General features: G+C 43.3%; 9 protein-coding genes across 9 annotated transcripts; 5 read left to right on the top strand and 4 right to left on the bottom strand.

Moving 5' to 3' along the window:
- The first annotated feature begins 639 nt into the window (after positions 1-639).
- On the top strand, positions 640-1,479 carry PEX17 (Pex17p). Its single transcript, XM_020215177.1, has one exon. It carries the CDS (start codon positions 700-702, stop codon positions 1,327-1,329), a length of 630 nt encoding a protein of 209 aa, XP_020069977.1. The 5' UTR covers positions 640-699; the 3' UTR covers positions 1,330-1,479.
- RRG9 (mitochondrial ribosome assembly protein RRG9) lies at positions 1,270-2,245 on the bottom strand. Its single transcript, XM_020215178.1, has one exon. The coding sequence runs from the start codon at positions 2,193-2,195 to the stop codon at positions 1,413-1,415; it is 783 nt and encodes a 260-aa protein (XP_020069978.1). The 5' UTR covers positions 2,196-2,245; the 3' UTR covers positions 1,270-1,412.
- A 188-nt stretch (positions 2,246-2,433) lies between these two features.
- Positions 2,434-5,103, top strand: VID27 (Vid27p). The gene has a single exon (XM_020215179.1). It carries the CDS (start codon positions 2,621-2,623, stop codon positions 5,012-5,014), a length of 2,394 nt encoding a protein of 797 aa, XP_020069979.1. The 5' UTR covers positions 2,434-2,620; the 3' UTR covers positions 5,015-5,103.
- On the bottom strand, positions 5,102-5,495 carry MRX7 (Mrx7p; the record flags this gene model as incomplete). Its single annotated transcript, XM_020213370.1, has 1 exon — positions 5,102-5,495. The coding sequence occupies exon 1, from the start codon at positions 5,315-5,317 to the stop codon at positions 5,102-5,104; it is 216 nt and encodes a 71-aa protein (XP_020069980.1). The 5' UTR covers positions 5,318-5,495.
- A 740-nt stretch (positions 5,496-6,235) lies between these two features.
- CRC1 (carnitine:acyl carnitine antiporter) lies at positions 6,236-7,157 on the top strand. The gene has a single exon (XM_020215180.1). The coding sequence runs from the start codon at positions 6,281-6,283 to the stop codon at positions 7,148-7,150; it is 870 nt and encodes a 289-aa protein (XP_020069981.1). The 5' UTR covers positions 6,236-6,280; the 3' UTR covers positions 7,151-7,157.
- An 89-nt stretch (positions 7,158-7,246) lies between these two features.
- CYBJADRAFT_168024 (MICOS complex subunit MIC26/MIC27) lies at positions 7,247-8,292 on the top strand. The gene has a single exon (XM_020215181.1). It carries the CDS (start codon positions 7,444-7,446, stop codon positions 8,059-8,061), a length of 618 nt encoding a protein of 205 aa, XP_020069982.1. The 5' UTR covers positions 7,247-7,443; the 3' UTR covers positions 8,062-8,292.
- On the bottom strand, positions 8,131-8,740 carry PIN2 (Pin2p). Its single transcript, XM_020215182.1, has one exon. It carries the CDS (start codon positions 8,642-8,644, stop codon positions 8,183-8,185), a length of 462 nt encoding a protein of 153 aa, XP_020069983.1. The 5' UTR covers positions 8,645-8,740; the 3' UTR covers positions 8,131-8,182.
- A 169-nt stretch (positions 8,741-8,909) lies between these two features.
- On the bottom strand, positions 8,910-13,470 carry POL1 (DNA-directed DNA polymerase alpha catalytic subunit POL1; the record flags this gene model as incomplete). Its single annotated transcript, XM_020217160.1, has 2 exons — positions 8,910-13,267; positions 13,460-13,470. 2 exons carry the CDS (start codon positions 13,468-13,470, stop codon positions 8,974-8,976), a joined length of 4,305 nt encoding a protein of 1,434 aa, XP_020069984.1. The 3' UTR covers positions 8,910-8,973.
- Positions 13,471-13,670: 200 nt separating this feature from the next.
- On the top strand, positions 13,671-14,504 carry VAM3 (SNAP receptor VAM3; the record flags this gene model as incomplete). The annotated part of the gene is made up of 1 exon (XM_020217161.1): positions 13,671-14,504. The coding sequence occupies one exon, from the start codon at positions 13,671-13,673 to the stop codon at positions 14,502-14,504; it is 834 nt and encodes a 277-aa protein (XP_020069985.1).
- Positions 14,505-14,557: the final 53 nt, after the last annotated feature.

Below are 14,557 nucleotides of genomic sequence, written 5' to 3' on the forward strand. Positions count from 1 at the left end.
CGTATAATTATTATAGTATTGTCATAATTATCACATCAGCTCTGTGGGGTTCATAGACAAATCATGGATCCTTCTTTGGATACCGAGCCACGCGTACAGTGCTACAGAGGTATCAGGTGGATACAAGTACATATTCCTACACACATCGCCATGGTACATTTCCTCCCTTCCAAAACATATATTCTAAGCTCTTTTATGAGACAGACACACATCATTCAGTATCCTTAGTGACGTGTTCCGTCACCTTCCGTGTCGGAAGCTCGCTTCACACGCTCCTTCTCCATCACCGTCATTGCAGTAATCTCTCTCCCACAAATCAATTGTGTAGGCAGATTACTCCGCCTTCATGTTCTTCGTCGTTGAAGTGATTGTATGGTACACCACAATCAGAGTAAACGTGAGGATACCAAATCCAAGCGCGATGAAGTTAAGCTGGCTGTCGGTGATCATCGTTCGTCTTCTGCGTAGACTATACCGTGCTGCTTTTACGTGGCTCTTCGCTTCGTCACGTTTTCACCTGTGTACACGGTGGTGTTGACAGGTTGTTCTCACCAATTACTCCCACCGGCTGTGGGAAAACCAGCCCAGCCGCGAATTTGGTCAACAACCTCTCCCGCAAACAGTCGCAATCAACCACCGCGGAGGCAGAGACGCTTCTGTTATACAGTGGCACAGCGAGATCAACGGCCGTAACCAAGCATGAATATCGTATTCCCTGAGAATCTTCCGGAACAGCAGAGAATCAGACATGTTCCGCCTGCTCTCATCTATATCACCAAGCTTCTGTATAGGTCGGCAACAGGACTATCCCTAGTTTACATTGTCCTGCTCCTCGTGGTGCAACCATTACTTGAGATTCAGTACGATAGACGTATGGAGCTGCTATCGTCTACACTGGACAGAGCACAGAAGGTGCTGAAGCTGCTGAACAAGGTACAGCCTTTGCCACCAGTGGCTGTCAAACGTGGTGACAAGTACTACTCAGACGCCAATGTTCAGACACTGGAGGATGAGAAAATACGTCATCGTAATTCGACGTATGTAACCTTTGAAGATGAAGCAGAGAAGCATGGTACTGGAGACAAGGTGCAAGACAATCTTATCAGGTTACGTGACTGCATTGAGCATTATAACAAGTACTGTGTAGACTTGAGTGTGATTTCACCAACCAATTTCCAGGTGAAGAGATTTCAAAACAGAGTGGAGGCTTATAAGACGCACCAGCTGTTTAAGCCAGATGCAAAGTCCCTATCATCCAAGTCTGCAACGTCAGATATAAGACAGCAAATAAGGACTATTAAAGGCTGGTACTTGACTGGTCAAGTTTGATAGCTATTGACATGATCTATTATGAGCTGCTGATGCGGGAAGGTATATACTATGTACAATTTGGAAGTCTGTTCCATCTTTAATTAAAATTTCTTTCTCTCATCAACGTCAAACTTGAACAGTCTCTTTAGAGACCCAGGTTGTTTCCCCTTTTTAATCTTTTCATTTTTCCTCAAGTAATCTGGTGTAGCTCTTTCCACACCATAACCAGTTTTGATGATGGTTTTCATCTGACTAGTTCTCTTTGCACCTCTAATCTCGCTTAACCGAGCTCTTCTACTTAGCCATCTATCCTGAATTCTCTGCTCTTCTTGCTCATTAGGCTTCCATTTCGACTTTAGGATTTTCGAGACGGCTTCTGGCGATATATGGTATTCCTTTGCTAAATCTGATGCAGTTAAATGTGGTAGTGATTTCTTCAGCAACCTTATGCTATCCATCTGATCTCTAGAAACTTTCTTGCCGGGATTCCAGTACTCACCGTTTTGTTTCTCCCAAAGAGCATATCTATGTCTTTTCCACTCCGGTAGTTCCATCTTTCTCCAACCTTTGGGAGGCTTTCTCACCTCTTCAACTTTTGGTGGATGAGTCTGCTTGAGTTGTTTATGCTCTTTCGGGGGTTCCTTGGTAGCTGTGCCAACAGGATTACTCAGCAGTTTTGCAGCATCCCGAAGAACTTGTGGATCGATATCCATAGCCTTAGCCTTTGACTCAAGCTGTGAAATGAGCTCATCGCTGTTGTTACCATCTTTCTTCTTCTTACCCTCATTTACCAGAGCCGTGGAATGGAAGCCTATGGCACTAGTTAAAAAGGGAGGCCTTACTTTAAGCGGCTCACTCAAACTCCTTATAGATAACCGAAGCATCTAAAACGGACAATACGGAGAGGCGCTTCTGTTCTATCCCACTATTAAACCGGGCCTCTCACCTTTGTATGGTAAAACTGCGTATAAAATTTCAAAGCTGAGACACAATTTAAATCCGACCCACACCACGTGATTAGATGAGCCCCGGACTTCTGCTTTTGTCATTTGTTTTGATTTTTGCCGCCAGAAGGAGAAAGAAAAAAATACAAAACAAAACAAAGGGATATCATGAGCTCTTCGCAAGCCTTCCGATTTGTTAACTTTCCAGCTTGAACTCCACTGAAGTGAGCGTGTTTTCCTTGAGTGGGACCTACGATTCTGGACTCATTGTGATCTTGGAGAGTCCTTAAGTGGGAAAAGAATAGCACAGCGCCCTGCATTTCGCAGCATCGGATCAAACCAAGGAAAGTAAACAACGTAAACAAATGAACTTCTTGAAGAAGTTTCTCGGCTCCTCTCCAAAGGGAGAACTCGTAACTATTCCTTCTGGACAGTTGTTCTTGAAGAGGGCACCAGGCTCACCAAAGTCTGCCAGTGAGTGTCTGTACACAGATTCAGCGGCTTCGATTCGTGAAACATCAGCGCCACATAACTTTTTGTTGGTTATTCAAAGAGTGTTTGCCGAAGGTGAGGACCAATTGCGTGAGGATGATGAAGACGGCGACGATGAAGACTTTGAGGAGAGTAAAGATGAAAGAGTGTTCCTTATCGATGCCGAGTTGAAAGTGTACAGAATCAATAGAAGCGGCTCATGGGTTGTGTCGTGGAACAATCTCGACGGTGATGAAGGTGAACATTTTGAATTTGTTGTTGACGACTCTGTGAGCGGCTCGGATGTGGATCATTTCATGAACACGTTGTATGCGTGCTGCTTTGAACGTAAATATCAACGCTCTTCCGCGGGCGTTACTGCGGCGCAATTGCAAGAATTTGAGTACGATCCAGAAGTGGAACCATATGATGAAGCCGATGCTTTGATACATGGCGTCAACAGCTTGGCCCTGTCCAGTAACGACAAAAATACGCTCATTTCACAAGAACAGCAACAACTGGAAGAAAAGGACGAAGAAAACGAAGAAGGTGATAGCGTTTATGAAGACGCAGAAGAGAGCGGTGTGGATGAAGTGCACTTGAAGAACTGTCCAACGCCAGAGGGCTCGCCTATTTCCAGTACATCGGCTCACTTACACGTTTACAACCCAGAAGAGGGAAGCTTCAAACTGTACAAAACTGTCCAGGCAACCATATTGGACCTCGGTGAATGGGAATATTACCTCTCCATTAAAAACGAGGAAGAACAACTGGAATTCGGGTCTATAATCTCTGATGAAATGAGCGCAAGGTTTGAATCCAGTGTCATATCTTTTATCTTTAATTACTGGGCTGATGGTGATGGGTCAACGTTACTGTTAAGGTTTGATAACGAAGATGAGTTGAATGATTTCAAACAAGGTTTTATGAAGGCGTACCATGAGCACAATAACCAATCTAGATGGGAGAAACAAGACAATGAAGAACAAAACTATGTTATGTCTGCCTTTGAGGTACCAGAGAGGGATGATCAACTATTGGAAGCCTTTGACGGAGAATATGATGAAAAGTCAGATGAGGAAGAGGAGGAAGAAGATGACTATGAGGACAATAAACACCTAACACATGTGAATTTGAGTACTGGATTGCGCAAAGAGACATTCTCGGATTCTGAGGACGAAGACGCTGCTGAGGCATCTGCTCGGAAGAGTGCTCTCAGAGGCGAGAATAAGAATTTGACCGTTGCCTTCAAGAATGATCGTTCGTATGTTACGAACGGAAATAGGGTTGGAGTTTTCAGTACGACTGATGACGACGAATTGAAATATGCCACAACCATTGAGAACTTGAACGTTGGTGGTAAATCGTTTAACCCATCCAAGATGATGCTCCATACAGAAGATCGGTCCCTTGTTATGCAAGGGGATAAAAAAGATACCCTATACCGTATGGATCTTGAAAAGGGTAAGATTGTTGATGAATGGCGTATCCGTGAGGACTTGCCAGTTGTTGAGTTTGGTCCGAATGCCAAGTTTAACCAAATGACATCTGAACAAACCTTTATGGGTATATCTGATAAGGGGCTGTTTAAGATCGATCCAAGATTAAGCGGCGATAAAATTGTCGAGGACCAATACAAATCCTATTCAACAAAGAATGGATTCACTTCATTTGGTACCACCGAATCTGGTTACATCGCTGTTGGTTCAAGCAAGGGTGATATCAGGTTATACGATCGATTGGGAATTAGGGCCAAATCTCTTATCCCTGCTATTGGTGATGACATCAAGTATTTGGAGGTTAGTGCTGATGGTAGATGGCTATTGGCTACATGTGAAACCTACTTGTTGCTCATAGATTTAACTATAAAGGATGACCAGCTCGGTAAGCTTGGGTTCCAAAAATCGTTTGGAAAGGACAAGTTACCAAAGACCCGTATGCTTCGTATATCTGCAGAGAATGCTAAGTATATGCAGATTATGACGAAAAAACCATTGAAATTCACAAAGGCCCATTTCAACGTCGGGTTAGATTCCAAAGAGCAAACAATAGTTACATCTACGGGTCCATATGCCATCACGTGGTCGTTGAAGAAGATTCTTCGTGGTGATGCGGATCCTTATCTCATCAAGATGTATTCCAATGACGTTGTTGCAGATAACTTCAAATTCGGTAGTGATAAGAACGTCATCATTGCATTGAAAGACGACGTTGGCATGGTTAGCAAAAAGGCATTCCGTAAAGCTGACAGAAAGTCGTTGGCGTTCAAACCAAAGGGTGGGTTCTAAGAACGAGTCGTGTTGCTCTTTCTCTATGTGTGTGTAAATTGTTTATATAGTAATCTTAATAATGAATAAAATCACTTTTGTTGAACCTTAGACGTTGTGCCTTTTTGAAAGCCCCACAGATGAGCGCATCTCATCCACGAACAACGCTCTCCATGCTCTAAACTTCTGCAGAGGCGAAGGCTTGAAAAGCGAATTGTCTTGATATATCCGTGAGGATGTTTCCCTTTCAAACTGCGCCGGGTCTAGTCCATTAACCTTGTAGTAAACTTTCCTGACAAATCTGTGGAATGTCTGAGATCTCATGAGCTAAGCCATCGGTTAGTTCGCACACTCCTGCTACCAGGACCATGGTCAAGTGGAAAAAGAACAGCGATAACGGGGTATCATACTCACCATTCCATAGAGGATTTGTTCTAAGCTTCTTGGAGCTGGCATTTTGTCCTTTATTCAGGGTTCCTTGTTTACTTTTCGAACGGGGGAGAGAAACAAAAAGAAACACACCAGTAACCGTGATGTGATGAGCAGTTAACCGGTTGCAGCGATCCACTGTTCTGTGCGATTAACCCGCTAGCTCTACCGATGATTTACAACGACTAAACCCAGCTCCAAAAATCAGATTTGCTGCGGTGTAAATGGGAAATGGAGACTTTGATGACCGTGGCTGAAACCCCCCTACAAAAAGGAAAATGGCTTGAAAAGAGACAAAGCAAAAAAAAAAAGCATACAGAGAGAGGAAACGAGAAAGCTTAAAATAAGTCACACAGTTGACCCACTGCACAAGTTATTTGCTACATTTACATCGAGCAGGAACAATTGATCGATGATGATCTCTGTCTTGGATCAAAGGTGCCCAAAACAGTGATCGATACCACTCCGTGTCCCAAAGAATCCATCAAGTCTGATGGAATAATATGTCTTTTAAACTTTTTCTGTCTTCCCCGGCCCTTTGTCCTGTTGTTGTGTGGTTTTAGCCTTCTGCCTATTTGTGGCGCGTGTTAGTCCCTTTTCTGGAATGAGTCCTCGGTTCAACGGTAAAAACCCAGATGAGTCGCCTTGAAAAGGTTGAAAAAAGAGGTTAAATTGTGGGGCAGTAGAGCTTCATGTGATTGAATGCAGAGCTGAACTGAAAATAAGTAGGCAAAAACCGATCTGGGACAACGGACAGACAAAACATATAAAAAGGGACAAAGGACAAACTGTTTCTTTTCCTCCTTTACTCATGTGAACTGGCATTGTCGTGTACATATAGAAAGCGTACAAACCGTAATGGCTGATACCCAGGACTCCTTCATTGTGGAAAACATCAAATCTGTGGTTGCCGGTGGTGTTGGTGGTGTTGCTGCTGTGCTCACCGGCCATCCATTCGACCTTGTCAAAGTTCGTCTTCAATCTGGCCAACAGCCTTCAATGGGCGCTGCTGTTCGTGATATCCTCAAGACCTCAGGTCCAAAGGGGTTCTACCGTGGTGTTGTGCCACCGTTGTTGGGTGTCACGCCAATGTTCGCTGTTTCCTTCTGGGGTTATGACGTTGGTAAGCAGCTCGTCACCGACAAGAAGAACCCAAACGCACCGCTATCTATACAACAAATCTCAACAGCTGGTTTCCTGTCTGCTATTCCAACCACACTGGTGGCTGCCCCAATGGAGAGAGTCAAGATTGTTCTACAGACACAGGACAGCTCAAAGTCCAAATCTACACTCGGAGCCATCAAATCGATCTTAGCATCTGGTGGTGTATCCTCCTTGTTTAGAGGCTCCGTGGCAACTCTGGCACGTGATGGTCCAGGTTCTGCGCTTTACTTTGCCGTCTACGAGGTTGCAAAGAAGGAATTGACCGCTTTGACTGGTGCAAAGAACGGTGAACTGTCTCTTCTCGCCGTGTCCACTGCCGGTGGTCTCAGTGGCATGGCCATGTGGCTCGTCGTCTTCCCTGTGGACACCGTCAAGACAAGAATGACAAACTCCGTCACGGAAAAGGTCTCTGCCAAACACGCCATCACTGAAATCTACAGAAAGAGCGGAGTAAAGGGTTTCTTCCCAGGTGTCGGCCCTGCGCTCTTAAGATCATTCCCTGCTAACGCTGCCACCTTTGTCGGTGTTGAACTTACACACCAATTCTTCAAGAACTACACTTGAGCCGAAATATAAAGATAAACCTATAAAAAAAAGATGAAAGTATGACTGTATTCTATAATAGCATCATTCTAACAAGGAATTGGCCATGGATGTGACCATCGATACCGGTGTAGTGCTGTGTGTCCTTTACCGTAAATATGTGCGATTCCGACGTTTTCATTGGCCGGGGACGGTTTGTCCTGTCCAGTGCGAAAAATCTCACACGAAATGGCCGGCCAGCACCAAGGGGACAAACACCTCGAAGTGAATTGCGATTCAAAGTGGTTGAAAGGTAGTGATTCCAGGCTTCAACAATGGCTCCATCACGTTCATTCTACGCCGAGGAAAAGGACATCGCCTTTTCACAAGTTCCTGTGGAAAAGGCCTCTGTGCCTGTGGAGGAAGACACAATTAAGAAGGAGTTTGTTTCTGGCTATGAAGTTGATAGATCATCCTTCTTGGAGGAACACACGAAAGTACTACGTGGGAAGCTGAACACGCAGTTGTCCATTGTGACCGCTGAGTACAACAACCTGAGATCTGCCGCAAAGAACGAATGGGATAACGCCATCAACAAGATCACCTCGGTTTATGACCCAGAGGACAAGTTCTTGCCGAACTTCAACTACGCCTTGACCATCATGCTCTCGGGTTCTATACTGGCTTCAAAGAGCTCACTCCCTGTAAGATTCATCACGCCAGTGGTATTTGGCACAGCTGCTTTCAAGTTCTTCCTGCCACGTACATTTGCCAACACGTGTAACGCTGTCAAGAACTACGAGGCCAATAACTATCCAGACGTTTTATCCTTCCAAAGATCAATTAAGGACTCTCTACAGCAGCTGGAGAAACAAGGTTGTGACCTCCAAAGAAATGCCAACGAACAACTGGTGAAGCTTGTGCATGATGTCAGAGTAAGCCTGACAAAATGAAGCCTTTTGGAGCTACAAAGAACGGAGATCCTAGAGCTAAGAACAAGAAAATATACAGACAGAATCAATCATACATTCCATATCTTATTTGAAAATTTTGACACTCTGCTTGTTGTGCCATTCAATAATGTCGACCACCATCAACAGTTCCTTGTGAATAGTTCATTTGCGTCGCTTGTTGGTTGTAATGCCTGTATCCACCATTATTCTCCCACTGATAGCCATTGTCGTAGACCACCTGCTTCGGATACATGTGTGGATTGTCATAAGCTGACTGTCTCAAAGGTTTCTCCTCTATACGGTCTCTTTCCCTCGCCTGATTACAACACATTATGCAGCAGCAAAGTGCACCAAAGAGACCTTTAACACCACAACAGCAACAGCGTATGATGCCGCTCAATAGCCAGAATACCATAATCACGGCAAGGATAATCCCGACTATCGCAACGATCTTACACGTCTTGTTGTCCATACATGTGTCCCAATTTCTAAACGAATCCAGTGTAGAAACCTCTGAGCTTTCAGCACGTCTCTGTAAGATTTTACTAGGGCAAAGATCTGAAGTTGACGTTGGAATAAGCATTGTAAGATAGTATTTTGTAAATCAGTACACACAAGGGAAGTGAAGAATGGACCATTGAAGGCCAAAGGTCCATCAGCCAATTCCTTTCGTTTTTATAAGCCCTAAGAGTGGAAACATGAAAGAGCTTCAACGGGCTGTGTACATCCACTGCAAGGGACCGCAAGAGTTTATCCAGCCGCGTTCAAAAATAGAACTGTGCAACCACGCAGTGAAACATTGGTGATACTTGCAACACCGAACGTTGTTGATGAACTTTACACAGCCAATGACAATGAATTAGTTGTTTGGTATAGAAACGTAAATACTTAAAAATACACACATGTGCTTCCTCAGTTCATAAAATCGAAGATACTGCCAATGTCAACGTAACGACGACCACAGTCGTTTAGATACTTTTGAGAGATACCTCTCCAAACGGTGAACAAGTCACGGTTCTGTTCGCATAGCGCGTCAATCTGACCTTTGCTCAATGCATCGGGTTGGGATTTGTCTGCAGTGTCGTATAGAGGTCTCAGCAGTTGAGATTTGTTCTTCTCGACGTCAAACAAGGAATCAAAGAATAACAGCTGGTTGTACAGAGCCTTATCACTATAACGATAACGCATAACACCTTTACAGCCACTGTTCAAGCATCTCTTACCATAGACTGAGATCTGCTTTGTTGTCAATCCGCAAGTGGAATCATCGCATATAACAACGCCTTCGTAGTAATGGGAAATAAATGCTCTGATTCTGTGTTCCAGTTGACTTGAGATTTGTAGTGGTGTGAATTGATGAGAACAACGAGAGCATTGAATACCGTTAAAGGTTATGGAATAATCCTTAGATGAGACAATACCTCCAAATGGGAAGGCGACGCCACAAGAACACTGGATGAATAGATGGTCGCATTGCTTAAACCTCTCTGCATCAGAGATCGTCGACTCCAGGGGTTGGAATACATCAGCAGCGTGGCCATGGGTTTGATAACTTCTATGTCTTTCAATGCCTAATGATTTCGCAAGTCTTGTGAGATCAATTCCTTCAATTCTCTCAACGAGTCTCTCAACAGGTGCTAAGATCTGCTTCTCCAAGTAGTACTGTGGATCTGGCTTCAAAGTAGAGTCTTTGCGTAACAACTCTGTCAATGCTCTAGCTCTTTCTGCAACCGAGCCTTCCTTGCCACTAGTAATGACAAAGGTTATAACACTACCAGCTTTGATGATTTTACCTTGATCCTTCAGTCTCATAGCAACTTGGACAGCAGGCATGTTCTTACCACCAGGATAAGCACTTGGATCCTTAGACAGCTTGGTGTTGATTTTGAACTTCTCAGCTCTAATCTTATTCTCCTTCACCTGAGATGCGATGTCTTCCAAATAGGCATAGACCTCGTTCAGAGAAGTTTCAGAGTCTTCTTCACTAAGGATCTTATCCAAGACATACGTGGAAACTTCCTTCGAAAGAGGACAGTACTCACGACGTTTCATATCAAGACCTTTAACTTCCAGCGCATGAGTCTCAACACCTGCTTTATCAAATGTGACATTCAAAGCTGCATACTTCTTCTTGGCGTGCAACAACAACCTTCTGAACGCGTTATCGATATCAATTTCAAGCAATCTATACCTCTCATTGACCTTCAATTTGAAGTCTTCTCCAATCTTTATGGCTTCTTGGAAAGTGTTACAACCAGTATCGATCATAACGGAGTCTGTGTCACCGTAAACCACACGAAGTCCAATGCTTTCAGCAAGTTGTCTAGTATCCATCAAAATCTCACGACCTTTGTTGGTAACAAGCATTGCCAAAGGTTTGGCATAGAAACGAGAGTTAACATAACCCAAACAACCATACATAGAGTTGGCCGTGAGCTTCAGGGCCTGCTGCTTAATGTCATACTGAGCTCTCTCTACTGGTGTAGCACTTGGATCCTTTAACAACTTCTTCACTTCACGACGACGAGAAACCAATGTATTCAACAACCGAGGCAAGACACCTTGCTTGATGTTCTGAGAAGGAACCTCTGGTAACGCATCTGTGTTTTGCAAATCACGATCCACTGTGGTGAAACAGATATTGAATTCTTGAATAATAGATGGATACAAGGAGTTGAAATCCATAACAAGAATGTAGTTCTTGTGTAAACCTTTCTCCGGCTCAAACACCAAACCTCCTTGGTATTTGGCCTTCTTATTAGCTGATTGAAGTTGATTCTCTTCACCATCTTCATTCTCAGCCCTTTGTTGTTGTAACATTTGTTGGTATTGAAGTTTGGCCTGTTTGGTTTCTTTATCTGGAACGATGTAACCATTTCTGGTGAATTCGTGCAACAAAATATACTCATTACGACCAGCTCTAGTACCACCTAATGTGTGACTCCAAGCATTACCAGCTAGATTTGTCAATTGTTTAGATAAAGACAAAATTTGAACCCTGAAAGCAACCTCTGCGGTGATCAAAGCATTAGTACAATTCTCTTTCAAAGCCATGAACAAAGAGTTTGCATTTTCTTGATACTGTGGACTGGACAAGTTGATCTCCAACGGTATATGCTTCTTTTTGCAGACAACGTCATACATCTCAGAAAGATCCCAAGATTGACACTTCATAGTTAAGGATTGTCCCATCTCATTAGCGATATCACAGATTAGACGCCCTGCAAGGATCTCACGAATTACAAATGTTGAATTGAAGTTGTTCTTTCCAAATCTTTCTGGCCATGTTTTCTTCACACGACGACCAAATGCACTGAATGTAGAGACATTCAAGTCGTGCATACGATGCATTAAAATATCCAGAGAGATGTTCTCCATTCTGTGCCCAATAAACACATCTGGATCTGCCAATTTCACAAGCGCAGTAAGGCAGTTAAGCATTGTCTTCTCGTTGTTAAAGGATCTCAGTGCGAACTTATTCTTATCTGCAATCGTCTTCAATCCTGGAGGAAACGAGATACCAATAGGTCTGGTCAAAGTAATCAATTCCGTTGGGGAGAGATTCTCGTCAATCGGTGCATCCTGTGGTAGATTCTTAAAAGTAGCCAAAGTAACAGATACAACTTCTTGTTTGTTTTCCTTTTGGTTCATCATAGTCTGCACTGCAATTGAGCAAACGGTCAAAGGAGGTGGTGAAATGTCGAAATTTGGTGTAGACTTTTCCACTGGAGTGATGGAATAAGGGCTATCAACAGAAACTTCAAGTTTACAGTGTGAAGTATTCTTCAACGAGTCAAAATTGGCACCCTTGATATCTAACCAGCAAGGACCCATGATATTTCTCTGTAGAACAAAGGACTCAAAGATATTTGCATTTGTTCCAAAGACGTGGGAAAACGTTTCACCTTCAAGATCTGGAGGAAGAGTGATTCTTGCGTTCTTTGGTGGCTGATATGGTAAAAGCAACTTCAAGTACTCCTTTTCCTTAGGAACGCCTGGGATCTCAAATGCATACTTCTTAACTTCTGGTTTAGCTTTGAGAGATTTGAGACCAAATTTATCCATAATCAGTGGTGCAACTTCTTGATGTACATCCATGGCAGTTACTTTGACTTCGGTATCCTCGCCTTCAACTCTTCTATATTCTCGAGGAAGGAAGTACAATTCTCTGTTGAAACCTCTGATTTGAACCATACCAGAGACGAATTGTGAATCATTTGTAAGTATCTTACCAAAAAGCAAAAGTGTGTTGTCAACCTCGGCATAGTCTGTCCAATACATTTTCATACTATCATCAGAGCCAGAGACAAGTTCTTTGTCCACTTTTTCGATGGAAGATGAAATGGTGGATGTATTAGGAGATGAAGGGAGATTTACATCACTCTCAGTGTCTGGTTTCATCTCTGAGGCCTTTGTGGCGTTCATGTTATGGGAGCGGTTAACGTTCATCGTTGATGTTCTTGGTCTCTTTACGAAAACAATTTCATCCTCAGAATCATCCTCATCGTCATCCTTTATCAATTGCTCCTTTGGCTCTGACACGTCTTCAAGTCTTGTTGGGATCTCAATCTCTGGCATTGTTGTTGTTCGCTTAGATTTTGTAGGGGAGGAATCCAGGTCAAAGGACACACTTGGAGGATCAGAAGAAAGGTCATCAAAGCTATCATCATACGCCTTGTTTTTCTTCAACGATGACTTCTTGCTGCTGCCATTGAAGAAGTTTCTACCACTGTTCATTTTGTTTGTTGAGTTGAACAGAGGCGTCTTTGAAGTTGTTCCAAAATGATTGATCTGCTTCTTTTTCGCAGGAGCAGAGAAATCATCAAGAATATCGTCAAAGTTGGTCGATGCCTTCTTCTTAGCCCCCAAAGATATCACAGCGGATTGTTTGAAGAAGTTGTTGATTTGTGCGCTCTTCTTTACAACAGGAGCCGCTTTCTTCTTCTTCTTCGGGTTCGAAACTTCATCCTCTTCATCAGAGTACGCGTGCCTGTTCTTACTATCCCACTCATCAACACCGGTATCAACGTACCCTTCACCGTTATCGTCAATGACGAAGTCATCCTTCAACAAATCCTCGCGTCTCTTCTCCTTGTACTGGTCCTCGTCCACCAGGTCGTAGATATCTTCATGCTCTTCATCCTCGTACAAACCTTTACTAGTACCGGCGGCTCGCGCTGCCCTGAGAGCCTTGAGCTTATCAGACCTTGCCATGTTGTGTATCGGTTACCGCTGTGTATATAAAGGTACCGCTGTGGATAAGAAATGGTGTTGTTGTGTTTTTTCGTGTTTCTTCTTCTTTCCCAAACTGACGCGCTCTGACGATTTTTTACGTAACGGAGAGCCGCTGCCTTTGAAAGACGCGCTTAAAATTTAAGGAAGGAAAAAAAAAAAGGACACTCGCCACATATTTCCTTTTTCCTCAACGCTGTGGCCAGTGCACTGTTTCAAGGTATCTGTGGCTAATCTTAAAAACGTTGTCAAATTTTGGGTTTTCTAGCCTGCTTTTAAGAGATGGCTGGCAGAGAGGCGGCGAGCCAGAAAAGTTACGAGAGCTATTGCATTTTACCCTGTTTTCACATTCCACACAGTAAGCCAAGGTCAAAGCTATGTCATTCAACGTCGATTTAGAATCTCAAAACAGCACTCAGGTGCCGTCCAATGAGACAAAGGCTACTGCTATCATTACAAAGGCTTCGAACCTCTTGACTGACTTTGCCAATGGGGTGAATACTCTCGAACGTCTTGTTAATCAGTTGGGTACTAAAAGAGACAGCATTTCGTTACGCAAAACCATAGAGGAGATACGAATTCCGGAACTCAACGAGTACAGACAGCAATTGGAGCATCTGACCAATGATATTTCCCATCTGATCACGAATAACTCTTTGGCTTCATCTGAAGATAAGTTTAGCGAGGAGAAGCTAAGGAATGAGTTTGAAAAGATTAAGAAGAATTTCAGTCAGATAAGGAGAAACTACACCGAAAGAAGTTCCTCGGTCATACTTCATGATAGAATGGCAAATAAGACATCGATGATGGATCAACAACAGTCGGCGTCATCCTCAGAGCTTGATGAACGTACTCCGTTGATGCGACAGCAACAGCAACAACAGCAACAGCAATATACAGTACCACAACAAGACCTCGACCTTCACACTATTCTTGCAGAAGAGAGGGCACAGGAGATTAAGAGGATCCATACTGGAGTGGAGGAGATCAACTCCATCTACAAGCAACTTGGATTTCTGGTTCAACAACAAGGTTCCCAGATTGATACTGTTGAAAATAACATGACAAGCATTTCCCAACAGACCCAACATGCTTCACGGGAATTGGTAAAAGCTGACAATTATCAGAAGCAAAAGAAGAAATGGAGCTGTATTATATTGTTGATACTGGTTATTGTCGTACTGATAGCTGTCCTTGCAATATTTTCATGATCTACAAGTCTGAGACTTGGTGTGCTATAATTCCCATAAGTATGATCTACATT

The sequence above is a fragment of the Cyberlindnera jadinii genome, assembly GCF_001661405.1.
Source record: "Cyberlindnera jadinii NRRL Y-1542 unplaced genomic scaffold CYBJAscaffold_8, whole genome shotgun sequence".
Classification (NCBI taxonomy): domain Eukaryota; kingdom Fungi; phylum Ascomycota; class Saccharomycetes; order Phaffomycetales; family Wickerhamomycetaceae; genus Williopsis; species Williopsis jadinii.